The 20,976-nt window shown below is 27.6% G+C and overlaps 2 protein-coding genes and 2 pseudogenes across 3 annotated transcripts; all 4 read right to left on the bottom strand.

Moving 5' to 3' along the window:
* Positions 1-1,063: 1,063 nt before the first annotated feature.
* LOC111033322 lies at positions 1,064-2,201 on the bottom strand. Of its 2 annotated transcripts, none has more exons than XM_022314009.1 (3): positions 1,875-2,201; positions 1,477-1,545; positions 1,064-1,393 (listed from the first exon to the last, which is right to left on the bottom strand). In XM_022314009.1, exons 1-3 carry the CDS (start codon positions 2,007-2,009, stop codon positions 1,235-1,237), a joined length of 363 nt encoding a protein of 120 aa, XP_022169701.1. In that variant the 5' UTR covers positions 2,010-2,201; the 3' UTR covers positions 1,064-1,234. The 2 variants fall into 2 exon arrangements, with proteins under 2 accessions (XP_022169701.1, XP_022169708.1); XM_022314016.1 differs by having other exon boundaries at positions 1,978-2,201.
* A 6,698-nt stretch (positions 2,202-8,899) lies between these two features.
* On the bottom strand, positions 8,900-11,515 carry LOC111033313 (annotated as a pseudogene).
* A 1,347-nt stretch (positions 11,516-12,862) lies between these two features.
* LOC111033295 lies at positions 12,863-15,173 on the bottom strand (annotated as a pseudogene).
* Positions 15,174-16,494: 1,321 nt separating this feature from the next.
* On the bottom strand, positions 16,495-19,800 carry LOC111033279. The gene is made up of 5 exons (XM_022313955.1): positions 19,626-19,800; positions 18,712-19,007; positions 17,250-17,630; positions 16,751-16,819; positions 16,495-16,644 (listed from the first exon to the last, which is right to left on the bottom strand). Exons 1-5 carry the CDS (start codon positions 19,798-19,800, stop codon positions 16,495-16,497), a joined length of 1,071 nt encoding a protein of 356 aa, XP_022169647.1.
* Between the last annotated feature and the right edge of the window lie 1,176 nt (positions 19,801-20,976).

Raw genomic sequence — 20,976 nt, 5'->3', positions numbered from 1 at the left:
GGTCCATTTACTTGGTGTAACAGGGTATCGGCCGCCGCTGGATCGTCGATGCACAACCTTACTATAATAATTACAGACTCAAATAGTTAAAGTGTTTTTCTTTTTATATTATTTCCTTTTTGCCGTGCGCTGGTTAAATTATTATGTCGTAGGCGCTAATCGCCGAAGTTTTTTTCATATATAATTTTTGTTTTTTGGTGCTAATCGCCAAGGCATTTTTACTTATTATTTATTATTTATATTATTGTTACCTAACTTATTATATTATTGTCGTGTATTTATTTTATATTTTTATAGCATAGGACCAGCTGGCCAGTGTGCGCTCCACAAATTGTGAGTTTTTTGTTATTATTTATTTATTATTCATTTAAATCTTGTGAGCCATAAGGGCCACAGATATTTTCAAATCATTATTCTATCGTGCCATAAGGGCCGTATAATTTATAATATAATAATTATTATTATATTATTATTATTATTTTGTCGAGCCATAAGAGCTGTGTATTAATATTATAATCAATTAAATTATTATCATTAAAATTATACAAGTGTACAGCTTAAATAGCTGCCTATAATATTATATTATATTATTTCATATTTTCCTTTGTTGAGCCAGAAGGGCTAATTTATATTTTAATATTATTCTGTTGAGCCAGAAGGGCTAATCTTTTTATATTTTCATGTAACTCTAACAGCTATAGTGAATTATACCTTTATTTTTATTATCTATTATGTTGCTGTGATTTTTTATATATTTATGTTATTATTATTTAGATTTGTATTATATAGCAACTAGTTATTTACCAGCAATCGTGTTATCCATTATTAAACAGAGTTACCATTTTTTACATTACCTTACTATCATTTGCCGTTTAAATTTACACACCAACACATACTCACCTTACACACCACCACACCACATAGCTCACTAGTATTTGCGCGGCAAAATAATCAATATTTATTATCAATATTCATAATCAATTATTTAAAAACTGGAGATTGAATAGAAAAAAAATTATAAACTTCACATTTATTTCCTAATATCTATTTTTTATTTTCATGCTAAAAATTTGAATATCTTTACAATAATACATAAAAAACATGTGTTGAATGAGTAGTGAGTGGTCTATTAGTAACTTATATGTTATGTTTACCTAACATAAAAGGTTTATATAACATTCTACATAGTGTCTTTACATAAATATATCAGCCTATAAACTGATTAATTTGGTATCTAAGTTAATTTTTTATTTAATTTTAACAAGATTTGAACAACCAAATAACCAATTGCTTTGCTTGACAAACTATGTAGTTGTCTTAAATTAATATGACACATTCCATACAGCTTAAAATGATAGTGCTCGTGTAATCTTCGTAATAAAAAAAACTTGATCTAAATAAAAATATATAAATATTCCATTTAAATTATTTATTTATCTTGAATTGCATGTAGTAAATTTAGATATACATTTATACCTGACGTTTAATTCTAGGGTTCCTTTCTATTACGGATCGTTGATGTAAGGCATCACTCATCCGGTTTATCTGAAAATAAAATTAATATTGAATTTTAAATAAGTCGAACTTAATATAGACACAATATCGAACATTTAATTTCATGCAAATAAAAAATCCCTTATTTTTACTGATAATGTTAATAGAAAATGTACATAACATAGAGACTTATTGAGTAATTAAGAAAATATGTTTATTATTGTTATAATGTTATCTATGGAGTAATTTAATACTTAATTGTTTTTAGTAATTTAAGTTACTGAGAAGGTAGGAATGAATAGTAATAGATAGAATACAATAAAAAAATAACTATTTTACTTTACAATAAATTAAAATAATATAAAATATCATATAAAAACCTCTTTTTCCGTGGCGTCACATATCATGTATAATAGTATAATATTGATTGTTTTTGTTAACAAGTCTATGAAAGAAAATACCGAATAAGGATCATTGACGTACTCTCGGAAATAATACGAAACTGTACATGTCATATATGATACCGCTGACAATTTTTACAGTAAATACAACACCCGGTAAACCACATATTGAGCTTTTGACTTGGTGTAAGCATTCTATGACCTCCAAATACATGTCTCTGAATGTACTCAAGCATGACTTTCTTACCGGAATTAGAAAACAATTGATGAAAAATACATAATTTAGAAGTTCTTAAAAAAATTGTTTTATACATTTGTTGTAGTAATAAACTGATATTCGTATCATTATTATTATTATTATTATTATTATTATTATTATTATTATTATGTTTATTATCATACTAACTTTAAGGTTATGACTGATGTGTGATATTTACCAGGCAAAAAAATGTTTATTGCAGATTACTTATCTAGAGACTACATTGATGGTGGTATAAAAGATGATGAATCTATTAATGATTATGTACATATGATAAATACAAAAAATATAAAATTTAGTAATGACAAACTAGTAGAATTTATAAATGAAACAAAGTCTGACCCAGTACTGGGTAAATTTATGGATTATTATATGTATAATTGGCTAGTTGATAAAACTAAACTCCCAAACTTAGACGAACTGAGGTATCTTTGGAATAAAAGGAATGAAATAACAGTAAATAATGGATTAGTATACCTAAATGATAAATTATAAGTTCCAGTTAATCTAAGGAAAATATTATTAAAGATTTTGCATGAAACTCACTTGGGTATTACTAAGACAATAAAACTAACAAAAAACTTTTATCATTGGCCTTATATGTCTAAAGACATTGAAAACTACGAGTATATTAGCAATTGTAATTGATGGACCAAATATCAAAGGAAAAATAGCAAAGAAGTTTTGTTAAATCATGACCTACCAAAACGCTCATTTGAGAAAATTGGTATTGACATTGCTGATTTTGGTGGTAATTATTATTTGATAGTTTGTGATTATTATTCACGGTGGTTAGAAATCTTAAAAATACAAGATAAGTCTGCAAATACAATTGTCTCAGTACTAAAACCCATTTTCAGCAGATTTGGTATTCCTAATTATTGTGTTTCAGACAATGTTCCATTTAATAGCTACCGTTTTAAACAATTTTCTATTGATTGGAATTTTAAAAGCATTACTACAAGTCCTAATTATCCGCAAAGTAATGGCTTAGTAGAAAAAGGTGTTGGCATAGCCAAAGGTATGATGCGAAAATGCTTAGACTGGTCAAGATCTTGAATTGTACTTATTGAACTATAGGTCATCACCAGTTGCTGGATTAAAATATTCACCTGCTGAAATATTACAAAATAGAAAAATTAAAACTAAACTACCAGTACCTAAATGAAAAAACATTATTCCCAAAAATTCCTAAAAACTTGTATAGTCAAATGAAAGTAAACCAAAGTAAACAACAAGATTATTATAATAAAGGAACACAATGGAAAGAAAAAGTATTTAAAAAAGGAGATTCTGTTTTATGGCTTAAAAATAATGTTTGGGAAGTTGGTGTAATCATTGGGAAAGCAGAAACTCCTAGGTCATATATTTTACAGGATGTGAAAGGAAAAATATTTAGAAGAACGTCAGTACATTTTAAAAATGAACAAAACTAATGTGACAAGTGATACAAGTAAACAAAAAGAGTGTTGTAAAAGGTTTAGTGAAGGAGGATAATAGGAAAACTAGGCATGGTCGGTTGATTAAAAAACCAAAAAAATATCTCAAATAATTGAAACTTATACTGAATAATTAACTAAATGTATTATTATTATCATTATAATTATTATTTTGTTTGTCAAAGAGTCACTATTAATTATATTTGTAAATTATAAGCATTATGTATTTCTAAATTCAAAATTGTTATTAATTATTAGTCCCAAAGAAGGGAGATGTTGTAGTAACAACCTTTCCTTCTGAACCTTTAAAGGTCCATTGAATAATAGAATTTATCAAACACATACACTGGGTGGTCAGCACACGACAGCGCTGTTACCATCGTCGACCGCGCTACAGGTATGTGCGATAAGAACAAAAATTAATCGCCAAAATAATAATAAAAATAGCAGAAACAAATACAATAAAATATAATATAAATTTCCATTAATGGCGCAAACAATATAGTCTCTAGGGAATAATATGCAACTGTATGAAGTAATAATGATGTCAGCGGCATTTGCTGCAATAAAAACAATAGCTGGCGAACCATATATTGATCTATTGACTTGGTGTAAGCATTCTATATTTTTATAACTTCCAAATAGCAAATACTTGTCTCTGAATTTACTTAAGTATGATCTTCTCTCCGGAATTTGTTCATTTATCACGTAGACCATCCATTGTGTGCATGCTATTAGTATTATGTATTCGTTAAATGCAACGAATTCACAAACATTTGCAACCAAGAAAAAACCTGAATATATTATATATATATATATATAAATCGAAGCTAAAGCTGCTGATTGCTTGTATTAAATTTCTTCAACGGAAAATCTATGAGCCTTTTAAAATGTACAAACAATTACTATCTTTAAATACACATCAATCTCTAGATTCAATGATTTAAAAAATTTAAAAAGGTGGTATAACAACACCTTATAACTTGATCTTTGCCGTAACTTGAAAACCCTCACAATATTAGCTAAATATACCAGGATTCCCCAAACCTATACCATTGAAACAATAGAAGCAGGTAACCCGTAGGTACAATTAATTAATATAGGAGAGAATGAGTACCATAAATGGTTAATATATAAACTGCAAACTATAGAATATAATACAAATATTTTAAGCCTCTTGTTGTTTTAGATCGATAGTTTGACCACAGATTTCATAAAATACTAAAAAAATAGTTGGGAAATGTTCAAGAAAACACATATTACTTTAAATCATAGTACAACATTACCTTTTTACTTATGACATATTTTTAGATGCTAACGATTATTGATTACCTTTTTTTTTCATCAAATCGGCCTTGAATTTTCATCCATACGAGCGGAGTTATAATATTTCCTATGACATATACAATAATACCAATGATGAAATGAAAATTCATTTTTATTTTCATGGGGTCGACCACTTTCAGTTGTATCTATTTTTCCTTACATTGCTTCAAGTTTATTCAATAAAGTGGACAGCTGATTATCGAAAAATACTCGAGAAAAACGACTTATGATATTTCCAATAAAATATCATTCAAAACCACTGATAATTATTAAAGACGTCAGTTCAGACATTTCTGAGTCATATTTTAAGATCTACAAAATAAAATTTCATAAATACATTTCACAATAAATTCTTCCATCATATTACACGAACACATGACACATAAGTAACTATATTTTACTTAATTTAGTTGTTTATACCATTTATTTTTATTTGCTCTTCATAATATTTTGTAATGGACAAGTTTTTTAGTTTTTAGCTATAGGTATTAGATAATATATTAACAATTTATAATGAAAATTCGTAAATACATTATATTATTTAGAATTAAGGGGATTCGATACCGATCTGTTTTAAGGAGTTGAATATAGGCAATTTATATAGTACGTGCGTGCAAGACATGGTTACGTGTATGTAGTAACTGATTATTAGTGTGAGTGACTCTCGCATCACCACTATTTCTATTATGACTCTCGCACGCTCATACACATGTCAACGTGTACAAAGTTACTAACCAGCAAATTAAATAGACCGTTTTTTCGACTAAAACATCCAATATTTTGTCCATCATTCCGATGGACCTAATGATACGATAAGACTTTTAAAAACTGATTTGAATTCGTTATTATGTCTTCTTATTGAGATCGGCCTAGCCACTTTTTTGAATTTACAATTTTAATTCAGAGTAATCAAAACTTACATTTTTTTAAGTTTCACAATTTCTAAATCTATATTATAAAGATAAGGGGCCTAAATTTGAAAAAGTGACGTGGCCGATCTCAAGAAGACATAATAACGAATTCAAATCAGTTTTTAAAAGTCTTATCGCATTATTAGGTCCATCGGACTGATGGACAAAAGATTGGATGTTTTAGTCTAAAAAATGGTCGGTATTGAATCCCCTTAAAAAAAAATAATAATTTCAAATAAAATGATAAAAAAATTATTATCTTGTAAATTTAATGAAAGAAGTAAGAAATACAAGTCTATTAATTTCAAATGATTTAAGATTTTTTAATGTGCCATTTGTGTATTACCATATGAAAATCTTTAAATACAATTAAATACAGTTTTTACCACTTCGTTGGATTTGTAGAAATGAAGCAAACCGACATAAATTAATATGCACCACAAGACATAGAACACCACTGACTTATTAAAATTGCTCTGGCTATAGTTTATATACAACCAACTCCGCAAATCAAAAAACACTTGTTAAAATTATTCAATACCGATTTCACACTCATAATGACTTTTATCAGCAATTTAATTTCAAAAGAAAAAAAACGGCAACTATTTTTATTAGTTACAGATTTACGGAGTATGTGACCCCAGTTCATTTTTAACTGAATTAACTATGGTTTCAAATGTATTCATGAATGTATTTACATAATTTTTAAACGAATCGGAAATGATTGAAAAAACGTTGAAGTGAAAAGTAAATATTGTTATTTGGTTAAATTCTTAATTTATATATTATACAATGCAAGGTGTATTCTATGGTATAGTTTCCCAACCGCTTATAGTTGATTATAATTAGTCAATTAGTGTACGTCATACTATAATTGAAGTAAAACTTAATAAGAAACTACGTTAAACTAAAAACGCAGTCGTGGATAGTGGTTGCTAAAGGTAATACATATTGTTACCACCAAACTTTAAGTTATATTAATTTTTAAAGTATTGCAGGCCGCAGTAGAAAAGAAATCTCGAATATGTCATAAGCATTACTCAAAAGGTATTGTAGACTGTAGTATACCATTGCACTATAATTACTAGGTATAGTATAGTTGATACGGAAATGATCTATTATAATGTTTAATAGTCTCATATTCATTAGCGGACGGCAATAACGCAGGTATATTTAAGTAATTCATATTAAAAATTAATTACTAACTAATATTTCCTGTACGGATGACGCTGCTGGTCGTCCAATATACGTATATAAGATTATTGAACATTATTTTTAAAAAAAAAGGTTTCCCCAAAAAACTGGAAAAAACTCTGTGAAAATTTGGTTTTATTTAATATCCTCGGAAAAATTGTTGTTACAGAATAATACAGATACTCCAAAAAAAAAAAAAAAATGGAAAATGTCATAAAAAATGGTTTTTTGGTTAAGAAGTGAAATAGTGTCTATAGAGTGATAATAGACTATCATAATACATTAAAAATGTCTAGGAAATACTCTCAAATAAAAATATTCGATGGATCACATAATATTTAAAACAAATTTTTTAAAATCCGTATTAATAATTAATACAAAGATACATACACCATACGTACTCGTATGTTCATTTTTTTCTGTACTCCTAAAACTCATTTGTTTTTTTCGAAAATGTATAATTTTAATGTTAAAAAAAACCAAGCTTTTCTAGAATCTTGTGAGTTGTGACATATAAATTATCAGCGCATTCGAAATAACCTAACCTAACCTAAATTATATTTTATCCGAGTTGCGTCCGCGGTTTTGTCCCGACACATCCGAGTTGCGTCCGCAGTTTTCTCGTGACATGTACGAATTGTGTCCACGGGTTTTTCAGCGACTAAGTATAATGTTTGTTGATGAACTCGTAGATAACTTCGGTTATGGATATCTTATCTGTAAATACACTTGGAAATTAATTATTTTTAATTAATTACACTATACAATACACAATAACAATTTTTAACCTCACCATTTTTTAAAGTCAACATTATATTTCAAGAATTTATTAAAAAAAAAACTATGACTCAGTTTAAAAACAAAAATACACCACGTCTTAACTTCGTTCGAAAATTCTGTAGGGGGACGGAGTGGCCGAGTGGATAACGCGTCTGTTGCAACGCGCACCGTCGCCGGTTCGAACTTCGGTCACGGGCGGCACTTCTCTCCGGGCAGTCACGGTGTCTGAAGAGAGTGGCCGCCATCCCCCACCCGGGCATGCCAGAAACCTACGGGTGCCCACTAAAAATTCTGGCAAACACACACGTATTCCATAACCCCTACAGTAACCCCTACAGTACCACAACCAACAGCTAATGGCCTCAGTTGCCGAAACTTAAATAAAAAAAAAAATTCTGTAAAAGCGGGAAGGAACATAATATGTATAATTTTATCCAATTAATCAATATTATTAACCGGGACGCAACTCGTATATGTCGTGAGAAAATTGTGGACGCAACTCGGATATGTTGTGCAAAAACCAAGGACGCAATATTCAGATATCACGATTTTTACTATCGTATTCTGGGACGCAATTCGTATGTGGCCTAAATTATAAGTCAATATTATCCCTATATAAGGTAAAATAGGTCAAATGTATTAGCAAGAGCACGTTTTTTGAATTACCTTTTAGTGTATTTATATCAGGCATCTTGAACGCGAACACTGTTCGTCTTAATACACTTCATGTGAATGTGTACATGCAAATCCATACGCCTCTAGTATCGGAAGGAAACAATACAATGTGTTTTGACGAAAAACTGTATTTTAAGTTTTATAGTAACCAATTATAAAAAGTGGAGATTTAATAACAATTATTTTTCATTAAAATTATAAGTATAAAATTTATTTTCTGATTTCTATTTTTATTTCCATGTTCCAAATTTGAATATTTTGACAATAATACACAATAAAATATTGAATGAGTATAGTGAGTAGTCTATCATCTACTTATAGTTACGTAACACAAAAGGTAAGTATAAGCTAGCATTTCTACTGAGTGTCTTTACAAAGATATAGCAGCCCATAAAATGATTAAGTAGGTATCAAAGTTGGTTATTTATTCAATCTGAACAAGATTTGAATTACTAAATATCCAATAGCTTTGCTTGATAATTTAAAACGAATAAAATCAATATTCCATTTCCATAATTTATAATTTAAAATGCAGTAAATTTAGGGGTACAGTTTACAGTAGGTACATTAATTATACCTGACGTTTAATTCTAGGGTTTTTTTCTATTACGGACCGTTGATACCTATAAGACATCACTCATCCGATTTATCTGAAAATACAAAAATTAAATTTTTAAAAATTCGTACATAGGTACTATTGAACACAATGTTGCACCTTTAAATTCTTATAAATAGACAATCACTTATTTTGACTGATAATGGAAATACACCGTGTGTCTAAAGTATATGCGTATTGTGTGATCTATATGAGTGTCCGTGTTATTAATTAAGAAATATTTATTAGGTATTGGTATTTATAGAGAAATTTAATATTTACTAGAAAATAACTAAGAATTGAGAAAAAGATAAAGAATAATAACATTTATAAAAAGCGATTTAACTTTACAGTGAATTTAAATAATAATGTATATTATCATATAAAAACCTCTTTTTCCGTGGCGTCGCCGATCATGTATAATATTAGAAGATTGACTATTTTCGTTAACAAACCAATGAAAGATAATACTAAATAAGGATCAACGATATAGTCTTTTGGAAATAATATGGAATTGTAAAATTTTAAAATTATATCAGCGACAGTTCCTGCAATAATAACAACAATAGCTGGAAGCCTGGAAAACCATATATTGATGTATTGACTTGGTGTAAGCATTCTAGAACTTCCAAATACATGTCTCTGAATGTACTCAAGCATGATCTTCTTTCTGGAATTTGTTCATTTATCACGTAGACCATCCACTTTATGTATGATACTAGAAGGATGTATTCAATATGCGTAAGGCATTCGCAAACTGTAAAAACCATGATAGGGACCTAAAATTATATGATACATTTAGACATAATATGTTTATGTAGACACTAAAGCAGCTTGTATTAAATTTATTTAGCGGCAAATGTATAAGCATTCTAAGATGTGCAAACAGATTGCTATTTTCAAGCAATCATAGCAAATAGGTAGCTCTCTTAAATTGAAATATAAAACCTTGTTAAAAAATTAAATAACACGTAAACTAAAACTTAGTATTAGATCTTGATCCAACTTTCCTGAAGGTCCCGGATACGGTTAAAATATTATTCAAAAGTATGAAAACCCTCTCTGATTTATCTAAATATAACAGGTTTCCCCAACCCTATATCATCCACACGAGTGGACCTACCTAAAAAAACGTATGAGGAACATTGCATTGCACATTTAAGTTAAAATACTAACGGTTATTAGTTGATGAGTTACATCAAGAGTCCCAAAAAAGCTTTTCCCAAGAATTCCTAGTTTCCCTTAAATGTTTTCCTCCGACGCCTTTAAAGACCGTCCAAATTATCAACTAGATATAATTTACCTTCGGAAAAGGAAAGGATCAACAAAAAAACAAATTACTTTAGATCATCATACAACATTAACTTAAAATTATGACACATTTTTAGATGTTAATGATTATTGATTACCATTTCTTCATTTTAAAATTCATTTTGAATAAATATCCATACGAATGATACTAAAATATTTGCTATAACATTTACAATATTAAAAATAACGAGATCAAAATGCATTTTTATTTTCATCTGCCCGACCACTTTCAGTCGCATCAATTTTTCGTGATTTGCTTCAAGTGTTATCAATACCATAGATAGCTGATTATCGAAAATAACTCGCCAAAAAAGATTTATGAAATTTCCAATAAAATATAATTCGAAACAACTGATAAGTATTATAGACGTTAGTTCAGACATTTCCGGGTCGCTATTTAAAATCTGTAAATTAAAATTGCATGTCACATTTCACAATAAATTATTACATCATAATATTATATAGTAATATTAAATTATTAAACAATTTCATTTATTTGCTCATCAAGATCAGAATGAGCCAAAAAAAAACAACTTTAATAGAAATTAGGTTTAGGTAATAATGCGTTTATTTTTATTTTATTATTATTTAAAGTATCAGCGTCTAGGTGGCCTTAATAGTTTACTATTTACAAATGATTGTTTAGATTAATATTAATAATATAAAAGGTCATTGTGTTATTTATGTGATCAGGATGAAGGGCTCCAGAGATAATTGTTTAGTACTCCTCCTTCCGGTTTATCTAATTTAGAATTTATCATAAGTATTCATAACCTCAAACTATTCCTTGTATTTATAATAAATAAAAATAAATAAGTAAGTATTTAGATATAGGTAATATTATTATTGTTCAATTTAAATTAGAACCCCAATTTTAAATGATTGTGTATGTTTTTAAAATGTATCATTTATGTATTTCTATGGAAACTATTGAAATACATTTAAATAAAGTTATTAGGTACCCATTTGGTGGCGTAAAAGAAGTTATGTAAATGAACATAAATTAATATACATCGCAAGACATATAAAGCTACTGATTTCTTAAAATTTCTCTGGCTATAGTTAATACTACCAAGACCGCAAATCAAAAAGCACTTGTTAAAATTCTTTAATACTGATCTTATACTCATAATTATTTTTATTTAAAATTTAAGTTGGAATAGAAAAAAATTGTATGTAGGATTTAATGTGTGTACGACCTCTGTTCGTTTTTAACTGAATAAACTTAAGTTTTAAATGCATTTAAGAATAAATTTACTTAATTTTAAAATGAATCAAAAACAGAATATCATGAAAAATCGTTGAAATGAAAAACAAATACTGATATCTTGTGAAATTCTTAATTTATTTATCATACAGCTCAAGGTGTAATTTTATACTATTTACCCTCACTTAGTTTATTATATTTAGATCCTACATACTTATAACACAATTGAAGTAAATAATTAATAAGCAACAGTGGTGGCTTGTATTTGCGTTTGGTGGGTGTATGACTAATATGATTTCCTTGTCATAGATATACAAATTAACTACATTAAAATAATAAATACTAACTATTATCACTTAACTTTAAATTGTATTAATTATTTAAGTACTGCAGGCCGCAGTACAAAAGAAATCTCTAATATGTTATAACTCATAAGGTACTGTACAATGTAGTATACTATTATACTAATTTCTAGGTATACAACAGAATATAAATATGGATACTGAAATAATCTATTATTATGTTTAAAAAAACGAATCTTCATTAACGGCCTACAGCCAACTATAATGATTTTAATTAATATTAAAAATAAATTACTTTCAACACTAATATTTCAGACGCATCTAGTCGTCAAAGATTATAGGGAATACAATTTCCGAAAAAACTGGAAGATACTCTGAGAATATTTGGTCCACTTAAAATTAAGAAAAGTAGGAACCACTCTGCTGTACTTTAGGTGTTGAGTGGGTCACTTAAATAGATGGGTTGAATTTTATTTCAATTACATAAAAAAATTTTAAACAAAAAACAATTCCGATTTGAAACCTTTATTATGCAGTATAATCTATATTTTTATAATTACTTTTAAGTTATTTATCTTACAAATTGTAGCAAAGGAAGGTGGATTTCATTTATTATAAAACATAAAATTAGACAATGTAATGGCGTAATGTATAAAACATAAATACTTGGTAAATTTTCAAATTTTCAATTTTCTACTAATACTTTTATTAAACTATAGCTAACTAGTAGGTTACAATTTTAGCTACAAACCGATAAGACATTCTTTGCAAGGTTAGGGGTCTATAATACATTAAAAAAACAAATCTTGAATGAGAAGTGAGTAGACTTTTGGTTCCTTAGAAAAGATGTTCAAATTAATACAATAAGACGTATACAAAAAAAGTTAGAATAAGCAAACATTTCTGCTGGGTGTCTTTACATAGATGTATATCGGCCAATATATCGATTAATTAAGTATCTAAGTTTATTATTTATTCAATCTGAACAAGATTTGAATTACTAAATAACCAATTGCTTTGCTTGACAAACTATGTAGTTGTCTTAGATTAATATGACACATTCCATACAGTTCAAAATTATAGTGTTCGTGTAATCTCCGTAGTAAAAAAAACTTGATCTGCATAAAATATTCAATTTAAATGATTTATTAACACATTGGAGACGAGTACCGTGTTAGGCACGGCCACGGTTTTAAGATAAGTGAGACGCTAGAATTTTTACAATGTTAAAGCTGAAACACGGTTAGTCAATTTGGTTTACATTTATACCTGACGCTTAATTCTAGGATTTCTTTCTATTACGGACCGTACGTGTAAAACATCACTCATCCGATTTATCTGAAAATACAAAATTGTAATTTTAAATAAGTTGAACATCGGTACTAAGCAACACAAATTTAAATCTTTTAATTATTATAAATATGTAGATTATCATTTTTTTTTACTGTTAATTACATAATGTTCATACAAAACAACTTAAATAGATGAATATTGTTCAGTATAATGTTAATAGAAAAATTTATTACTCTTAACCATAGAGAAATTAAAAATGTATTAGTTTTATTTCACTGCGAAGTAACTAAGAATTGTGAATTGAAAGCCAAGAATACAATTTATAAAAAGCTAATAACTTATATGCAATGAATTAGAATAATATTTAATATCATATAAAAACCTCTTTTTCCATGGCGTCGCCTATTTCGTATATTATTAGAATATTGACTGTTCTTGTTAACAAGCCTAAGAAAGAAAATACAAAATATGGATCATTGACATAGTCTCTAGGAAATAATATGCAACTGTATATAGTAATAATGATATCAGCGACATTTGCTCCAATAAAAATAATAGCCGGCAAACCATATATTGATCTATTGACTTGTTGTATGCATTCTATAACTTCCAAATACATGTCTCTGAATGTACTTAAACATGATCTTCTATCCAGAATTTGTTCATTTATCACGTACACTATCAATTTTATGTATGATATTAGTAGTATGTATTCGTTAAATGCAATAAATTCGCAAACAATTGCAACCACGTAAAAAATCTGAAATATATTGTAGGTATATATAAATAAATCGAAGCTACAGCTGCTTGCCTTAAATGTCTGTAACTGAAAATTCGTGAGCATTTTGATATGTACAAAGAGTTAACTATTTTTAAATACACATAACTCGAGGAGGTAAATGATTTAAATACACATAACTCGAGGAGGTAAATAATTTAAAAAATATATAAAAAAATTGGTACAAAAAAATGTGATCAAAAACATATAAACTAATACTTATATGGTATTTGATCTCTATCCATCAATTTTATAAAACGGTTGGGAAAGTTTAATCAAAACACAAATTACTTTAAATTATCATACAATATTAACTTTAAAGTTATGACATATTTTTAGAAGTGAATCATGATTGATTACCATTTCTTTTATCTCAAAATGGATTTGAATTTTCATCCATATGAGTGGAACTAAAATATTTCCTATGACATGAACAATAATACCAATAATGATATAACACTTCATTTTTATTTTCATCGTAGCGATCACTTTCAGACGTATCAATTTTTCGTGGATTCTTTCAAGTTTAATCAATACCATGGATAGCTGATAATCGAAAAATACCCGCCAAAAACGACTTATGATATTTCCAATAAAATATAATTCAGTACAACAGATAAGTATTATAGACGTTAGTTCAGTCATTTCCGGGTCATACTTTATCATCTATAAAATAAAATTCCATAACTACAGTTCACAGTAAATCATTGCATAATATTATACAAATACCTTTAATATATTATATTAAATTATTAAGCTATTTTTTTATAATTTCTCTTAATAATTTGCAATTATTAGCTAAAGGTAATATTTTACAAATGTATAATGAATATTTATGAATTAGGTCAAGACAATTGTATTTAGAATTTAAAAAATAATAATAATTTCAAATAAAATGAGAAAAAATTATTATCGTGTAAATTTAATGAAAGAAGTAAGAAATACACATCTATTAATTTCAAATGATTTAAGATTTTTTAATGTTCCATATGTGTATTACCATATAAAAATCTTTAAATACAATTAAATACAGTTTTTACCGCTTCATTGGATTTGTAGAAATGAAGCAAACCGACATAAATTAATATGCATCGCAAGACATAAAACACCTCTGACTTCTTAAAATTGCTCTGGCTATATTTTATACAACCAACTCCTCAAATCAAAAAATACTTATTAAAATTATTCAATACCGATCTCACACTCATAATGACTTTTATTCACAATTTAATTTCAGAAAAAAATACAAAAATTTAAAATAATTTTTAGTTTTTAATGATTTACGGTGTCCTTGAACTCTTTTGGTTTTTAACTGAATAAACTAATGTTTTAGATGTATTCACGAATGTATTTACATAATTTTAAAACGATTAAAAAAACGTTGAAGTGAAAGATAAATATTGTTTTTTAGGTTAATTCTTAATTTATATATTATACAATGCAAGGTGTATTCTATGGTAAAGTGTCCCAACCACTTATAGCTGATTATAACTGATTTATAATTAGTTTAGGGATGTACATACTAATAACATAATATTGAATTAATAATTAATAAGAAACTATGTTCAACTATAGTTGTCAATAGTAACCATATGGCTTTGTGTATCTGTTTGACTGACAGCACACCCATTATCTTGATTTGAAAGTTATCAAGTATGTTTTCATACTACATTATCGGCCATAACCAGTCCTAATAATAATACATTTACTAAAAATAAAAATGAATTTTCATGATTCATAGCTCGTGACAGAATAAAACATTTCTATTTTCGTGTTACCAAGTTGAATATTTAATTCAGGTTATCTATTATTCATTTCTGTATTACCACATAGTACTAAAAGCGTTCCATGAGTAATTGGGTGGATATCACATGTGAAATCCATTAACTAATTCCTTTGAAGAACCTTGTATACATTACTTGTATTTTGATTCAACGATAATTCATATCATCGACAATTTGTTTCAAAAATCTAATAAAAGTAAAGAATTTCTTATGGCAATAAAGAGCTCAAATCAGTAAGAAAAAATGATTAACAGCAAGTGTCACTACTATGTATCTTTTGCTAGCATCATGTATGTCAACATCACTCTAAATTAGTACACATTCTAATTGTGACAATCGGGTACAGATTGTATATTTCTTCTCCAAAATCATTAATTCTATTAATGAAAATTGCTATTTCAATGGTCAATTTGTTTAGAGTTACACTAAAAACCAAATCGATTTTTTCAAAAACCAGTTTTGTGTAAAATTTCCCTTTTTACCTTCATTTTTGGTTTGATTTTCCTGTCGCTTTTGAAAATAATTGAGAATTTTTAATTTTTACCTAACGAGCGCATCAACCAGAATCACTTTCATAAAAGAAATGTTGTTGTTGAGGAAAATCGAGGCAATTTGACTGCCCCAAACAGTGTTGACAGACAAAACAATAAAATACATCATTATACAATGAATACATTCATCGCACCTCTCAGAATCTAAAATCAAATATTGAATGAGTAGTGACTAATGAGGATACTTATATTTATTATTTATTCAATTTGAACAATATTTGAATCATTAAATAACCAATTGCTTTGCTTGATAAATTATGCAGTTGCTTTAGATTAATATGACATATTCCATACAGCTCGAAATTAAAGTGATCGTGCAATCTTCGAAGTAAAAAAATTTTGATCTAATTTAAAAAGAATAATATAAATATTTCATTTAAATAATTTATAATTTTAAATGCAGTAAATTTAAAAGTATTTATAAGAATTTACAAGATACATTAATTGTACCTGACGTTTAATTCTAGGGTTTCTTTCTATTACAGATCGTTGATATAAGACATCACTCACCCGATTTATCTGAAAATGCAAAAATGAAATTATTTTTAGTAATATTTTTAATATAAGATGTACATTATATAAACACCTATTGTGTTGTTATAAAACAAGTTTATTAATAGTATTTATGGAGAAATGTAATGCCTATTTATTTTTATTCGCTAAAGCTACGAAGCATTGAGATAGATAGAAAATAATATTTAGGGACGATAAAAAATCGCCTTGATGTGCAACACCACCTCAAGTTGGTCAAAATGTTAATTGTGGGCTGAAATACGATTCGGATAAAATACGCGTCGGCTAAAATACGGTTTAGTCGAAGAATTTGTCAACTAAAATACGGATCTGCTAATATAATTGTCTAAGTTAATATTTTCATCCATTTTACGCGCTCCAAGAAAAAGTTATTTTACTTTACAATAAATTAATAAAACATGGAATATATAAAAACCTCTTTTTCGGTAGCGTCCCCGGTTTTGTATAAAATTAAATGTTTGGCACATTTCAATGTCAAGTACGTAAAAGAAAATACAAAATATGGATCATTGACATAGTCTCTAGGAAATAATATGCAACTGTATATAGTAATAATGATATCAGCGATATTTCCTGCAATAAAAACAACGATAGCCGGCAAACCATATATTGATCTATTGACTTGGTGTAAGCATTCTATAACTTCCAAATACATGTCTCTGAATGTGCTTAAGCATGATTTTCTTTCCGGAATTTGTTCATTTATCACATAGACCATCCACTTTATGTATGAAATTAGAAGTATGTATTCGTTAAATACAGCGAATTCGCAAACAGTTAAAACCATCAAGAAGACCTGAAATGAATGATACATATGTAGACGCTACAGCTGATGTATTAAAATCGTTTAAATTAACATTTTTGGGCATTTTAAATTTTAGTACATACAGCTTGCTTTTCCTAACAAATAATAATTTAAATTTAAAACCTGTCATCGACTCGATAATATTCTCACTACTAAGCTTGATATTAGTTGAATTCACTCCTAGTTTAAACAAAACTTACAATTTGTTATGTGATGAGGTTGTAAGATGGGGACAATAATAGTCCTATTAAGTTTGACAATAATTGGGTAACTAATTGTTGTAGCTAGAACTCTAAATTAGAGACTGTACTGTTATGCAAGTGTATCATCTACTAGTGTACTTCTGTATCGTATATTACATTAAATGTGTGCTACCGATACAAATGCTGTGAGACTAGAAGTCTAAGTAAAAGGATTAATACTATTAGAAAGTTAAGTTCTGTGGTTCTAAAGGAACTACGGATGAGCACACTATTTGTAAGTCATCTCATTATTTTTTACATATTATGAACTGTGTGGTAAAAAAAAACATATAAAGAGAACTATAGGTTCTTGATCTGGATCTATCTTTCCTGATGGTCCCGATTTACGGTTAAAATTTTTTTTTTTAAAGGCTCCGAAAACAATCACTGAGTTATTTAAATATAACAGGTTCCCCAAACAATGTTACACTATAGTATAGTCTGTATTTTTGTACTATATTTTGACAATGCCAGTGCATAGTTTGTTGAAGAAATATTGACTATTGAAAAATTTGTCATTCACTTTGAATAAATAAATATAAATACCCTCTACCATTGGAATAATAGAAGTGGGTATGGCAGGGTCTGAACTAATATAGTAGCGAATAATTTAAAGGAATGGATAATATAAACTATAAACTATATAATATAATATACATTATACATTCACGTGATACAACCTTGTGTTGTTTTATACTGATGGTTTTACTATGCATTTAGTCAAATAGTGGAACATTATTGGGGAAGGATTAACAAAGAACGAATTACTTAAAACCATCTTACAAAATTAATTTTAGACTTATGACATAATTTTATATGTTTATGATTACCATATGATCTATTTCAAATTGGTTTTGAAATAATACCCATACGAGAGGAGTTATAATATTTCCTATGACATATAGAATAACACCAATAATGAAATAACAATTCATTTTTATTTTCATCGGGCCAACCACTTTCAGACGTATCAATTTTTCGTGAATTGCTCCAAGTTTATTCAATACCATAGAAAGCTGATTATCGACGAATACTCTCCAAAAATAACATATGATATTTCCAGTATAATATAATTCAGTACAACTGATTAGTATTAAAGACGTTAGTTCAGACAATTCTGAGTCAACTTCAACAATCTATAAAATAAAATTGCATTACTTATAGAGTGGATTTTCTGAATTGCTGTACTTGAAAAATAAGTACAGAAATAGGCTCGATATTCAAAGTGATTTCAGAGTGAAAATAAGTTCCATTCAGCTTGATATTATTGAAGTTCTTGTGCAAAATAAACAACAAGAAAATATCACATCAAATTTAAAATAAAATTGTAATTTAAATCTTAAGATTTTACTAAAAATAAAGATTTTTTTACTTTCATCAATATCAAGTAATAAAAAATGTTAATAAATGAATGAATAATAAAAATATACGTTAAAATAAATGTTGACTCTTCATTAAGTCTTAGAATTAAGGTGGTACGCGTATTGATTATAAACATGTCTGATGGTACTCGATAATAAAAAGGTTGGGAACCCCTGGTCTAGGTTATTTATTTATCAATAACAAAATAAGAAATAGTGTTAAATATAACAATGTAATTTTATTACCGCTTAATTTTAATGAATAAAGTAAGAAATACACGTCTGTCGGCCAATTTAAAATTTTAAGCTATTAGATATTATGGATACTTTTTCAATGTATAATTTATAAATTACTATACGAAACTATTTAAACTTAAGTACACTTATTACCCATACGTTGGTGATGTAGAAGTTATATAAACTAAAAGAAATTATTATACTCCGTAAGACATAAAACGCCACCGACGCCTTGAAATTGCTCTGGCTGTAGTTTATACTACCAACACCGCAAATCAAAAAACCCTTGTTAAAATAATTTAATACTGATCTTACACTCATAATTTATTTTCGTTTACAATTTAAGTATAAAAATGAAGGCAATATTTAGTGTTTTAGGATTAAAGGTGTGTGCGGTGATTCAACTATATTAATACAATTGTTGTAAAGCACATGTTTATAAATGGATTTCAGTAATTTTTAAATGAATCAAAAATGATTATCAGGAAAAAACGTTGAAGTGAAAAACAAATATTGTTATTTAGTTAAATTCTTAATTTATATATTACATATAGCAATGTGTGTTCTATATTAAGTACCCTGCACTTATAATTGATTATATTTGGTTTAGGATATACATATTAATAAAATAACTGAATTTAAATAATTGATAAGCAACAACGATAAACTATAAACTTATAAATAAATGTATATTACGTTTTTAGACTAATGTGTTTGTGGAACGTTCACTAAAAAAATGAATTTGTTCAAGTTCACGTTCAGTCCTTTAAAAAAGAACTCGCTCACATTTACGTTATTTCAAAAATTATAGCGTTCATTGCTTCGTTCATTCAATTTTTTTAATTTTTTTTTTTTTTTGAATCATCTAATCTGGATTATATTTTTAATATCTGACACGTAATTTGATTTACATTTTAATAAGAATTTCCTAGTGATGAAATGAAGCAAATACTTTGGCACCATGCACACAGCCGAAAGACCTTAGGACAGCCTTTGCAAAGTCAACTATCTCCTCAGTTTTTTAAGACTTGAAAAAATCTTTTTATTGAAGACTTAAATTTAGGTAGTATTGTAAAATACAATTGTAATTCCTAATATATTATGCGTTTCACAGCAATCACAACTATAAAAAAATTCCATGCGTGTTCTGCCGTTCTTGCGTGTGTTCTATAATATAGGTGCCCACTTAATATTAATTATATTTGATGTAGGCGGATACACATATTAATAAAATAACTAAAGGAAAATAATTGATAAGCAACAACGATAAAGTGTCATCTTATAAATTGATTTATATTGTTTTTATACTAATATTACTATAAAACAGCATATCAACACAATATTATTAAGAAAAATGTGGACAAGCGGGTACCACTCTGCTGTATTGTAGGTGTGGAGAGAGTCTATGTAATGTATGTTTTAAGTTCGCGTTTAATTATACAAAACCAATATATTTAAAACGATTCTAAAGGGCAGTCATGTGTCAGCCTATATTAT

The sequence above is a fragment of the Myzus persicae genome, unplaced genomic scaffold (assembly GCF_001856785.1).
Source record: "Myzus persicae strain clone G006 unplaced genomic scaffold, MPER_G0061.0, whole genome shotgun sequence".
In the NCBI taxonomy this organism is placed as follows: domain Eukaryota; kingdom Metazoa; phylum Arthropoda; class Insecta; order Hemiptera; family Aphididae; genus Myzus; species Myzus persicae.
Note: the sequence above shows the minus strand (reverse complement) of the source record. Positions and strands in the feature narration are given on the sequence as shown.

What these genes read in the sequence shown, in the direction of transcription:
- LOC111033322 (XM_022314009.1), bottom strand. Translation starts at nt 2,009, where the DNA reads ATGACATGTACAGTTTCGTATTATTTCCGAGAGTACGTCAATGATCCT. An exon ending in GTGACGCCACGGAAAAAGAG is followed by an intron (nt 1,546 to 1,874) that starts GTTTTTATATGA and finishes TTTTATTTTCAG; the next exon opens with ATAAACCGGATGAGTGATGC. An exon ending in ACCCTAGAATTAAACGTCAG is followed by an intron (nt 1,394 to 1,476) that starts GTATAAATGTAT and finishes ATTTTTATTTAG; the next exon opens with ATCAAGTTTTTTTTATTACG.
- LOC111033279 (XM_022313955.1), bottom strand. Translation starts at nt 19,800, where the DNA reads ATGAGTGTAAGATCAGTATTAAATTATTTTAACAAGGGTTTTTTGATT. An exon ending in AATTTGAAATAGATCATATG is followed by an intron (nt 17,631 to 18,711) that starts GTAATCATAAAC and finishes CATTCATTTCAG; the next exon opens with GTCTTCTTGATGGTTTTAAC. An exon ending in GGGACGCTACCGAAAAAGAG is followed by an intron (nt 16,820 to 17,249) that starts GTTTTTATATAT and finishes TTGCATTTTCAG; the next exon opens with ATAAATCGGGTGAGTGATGT.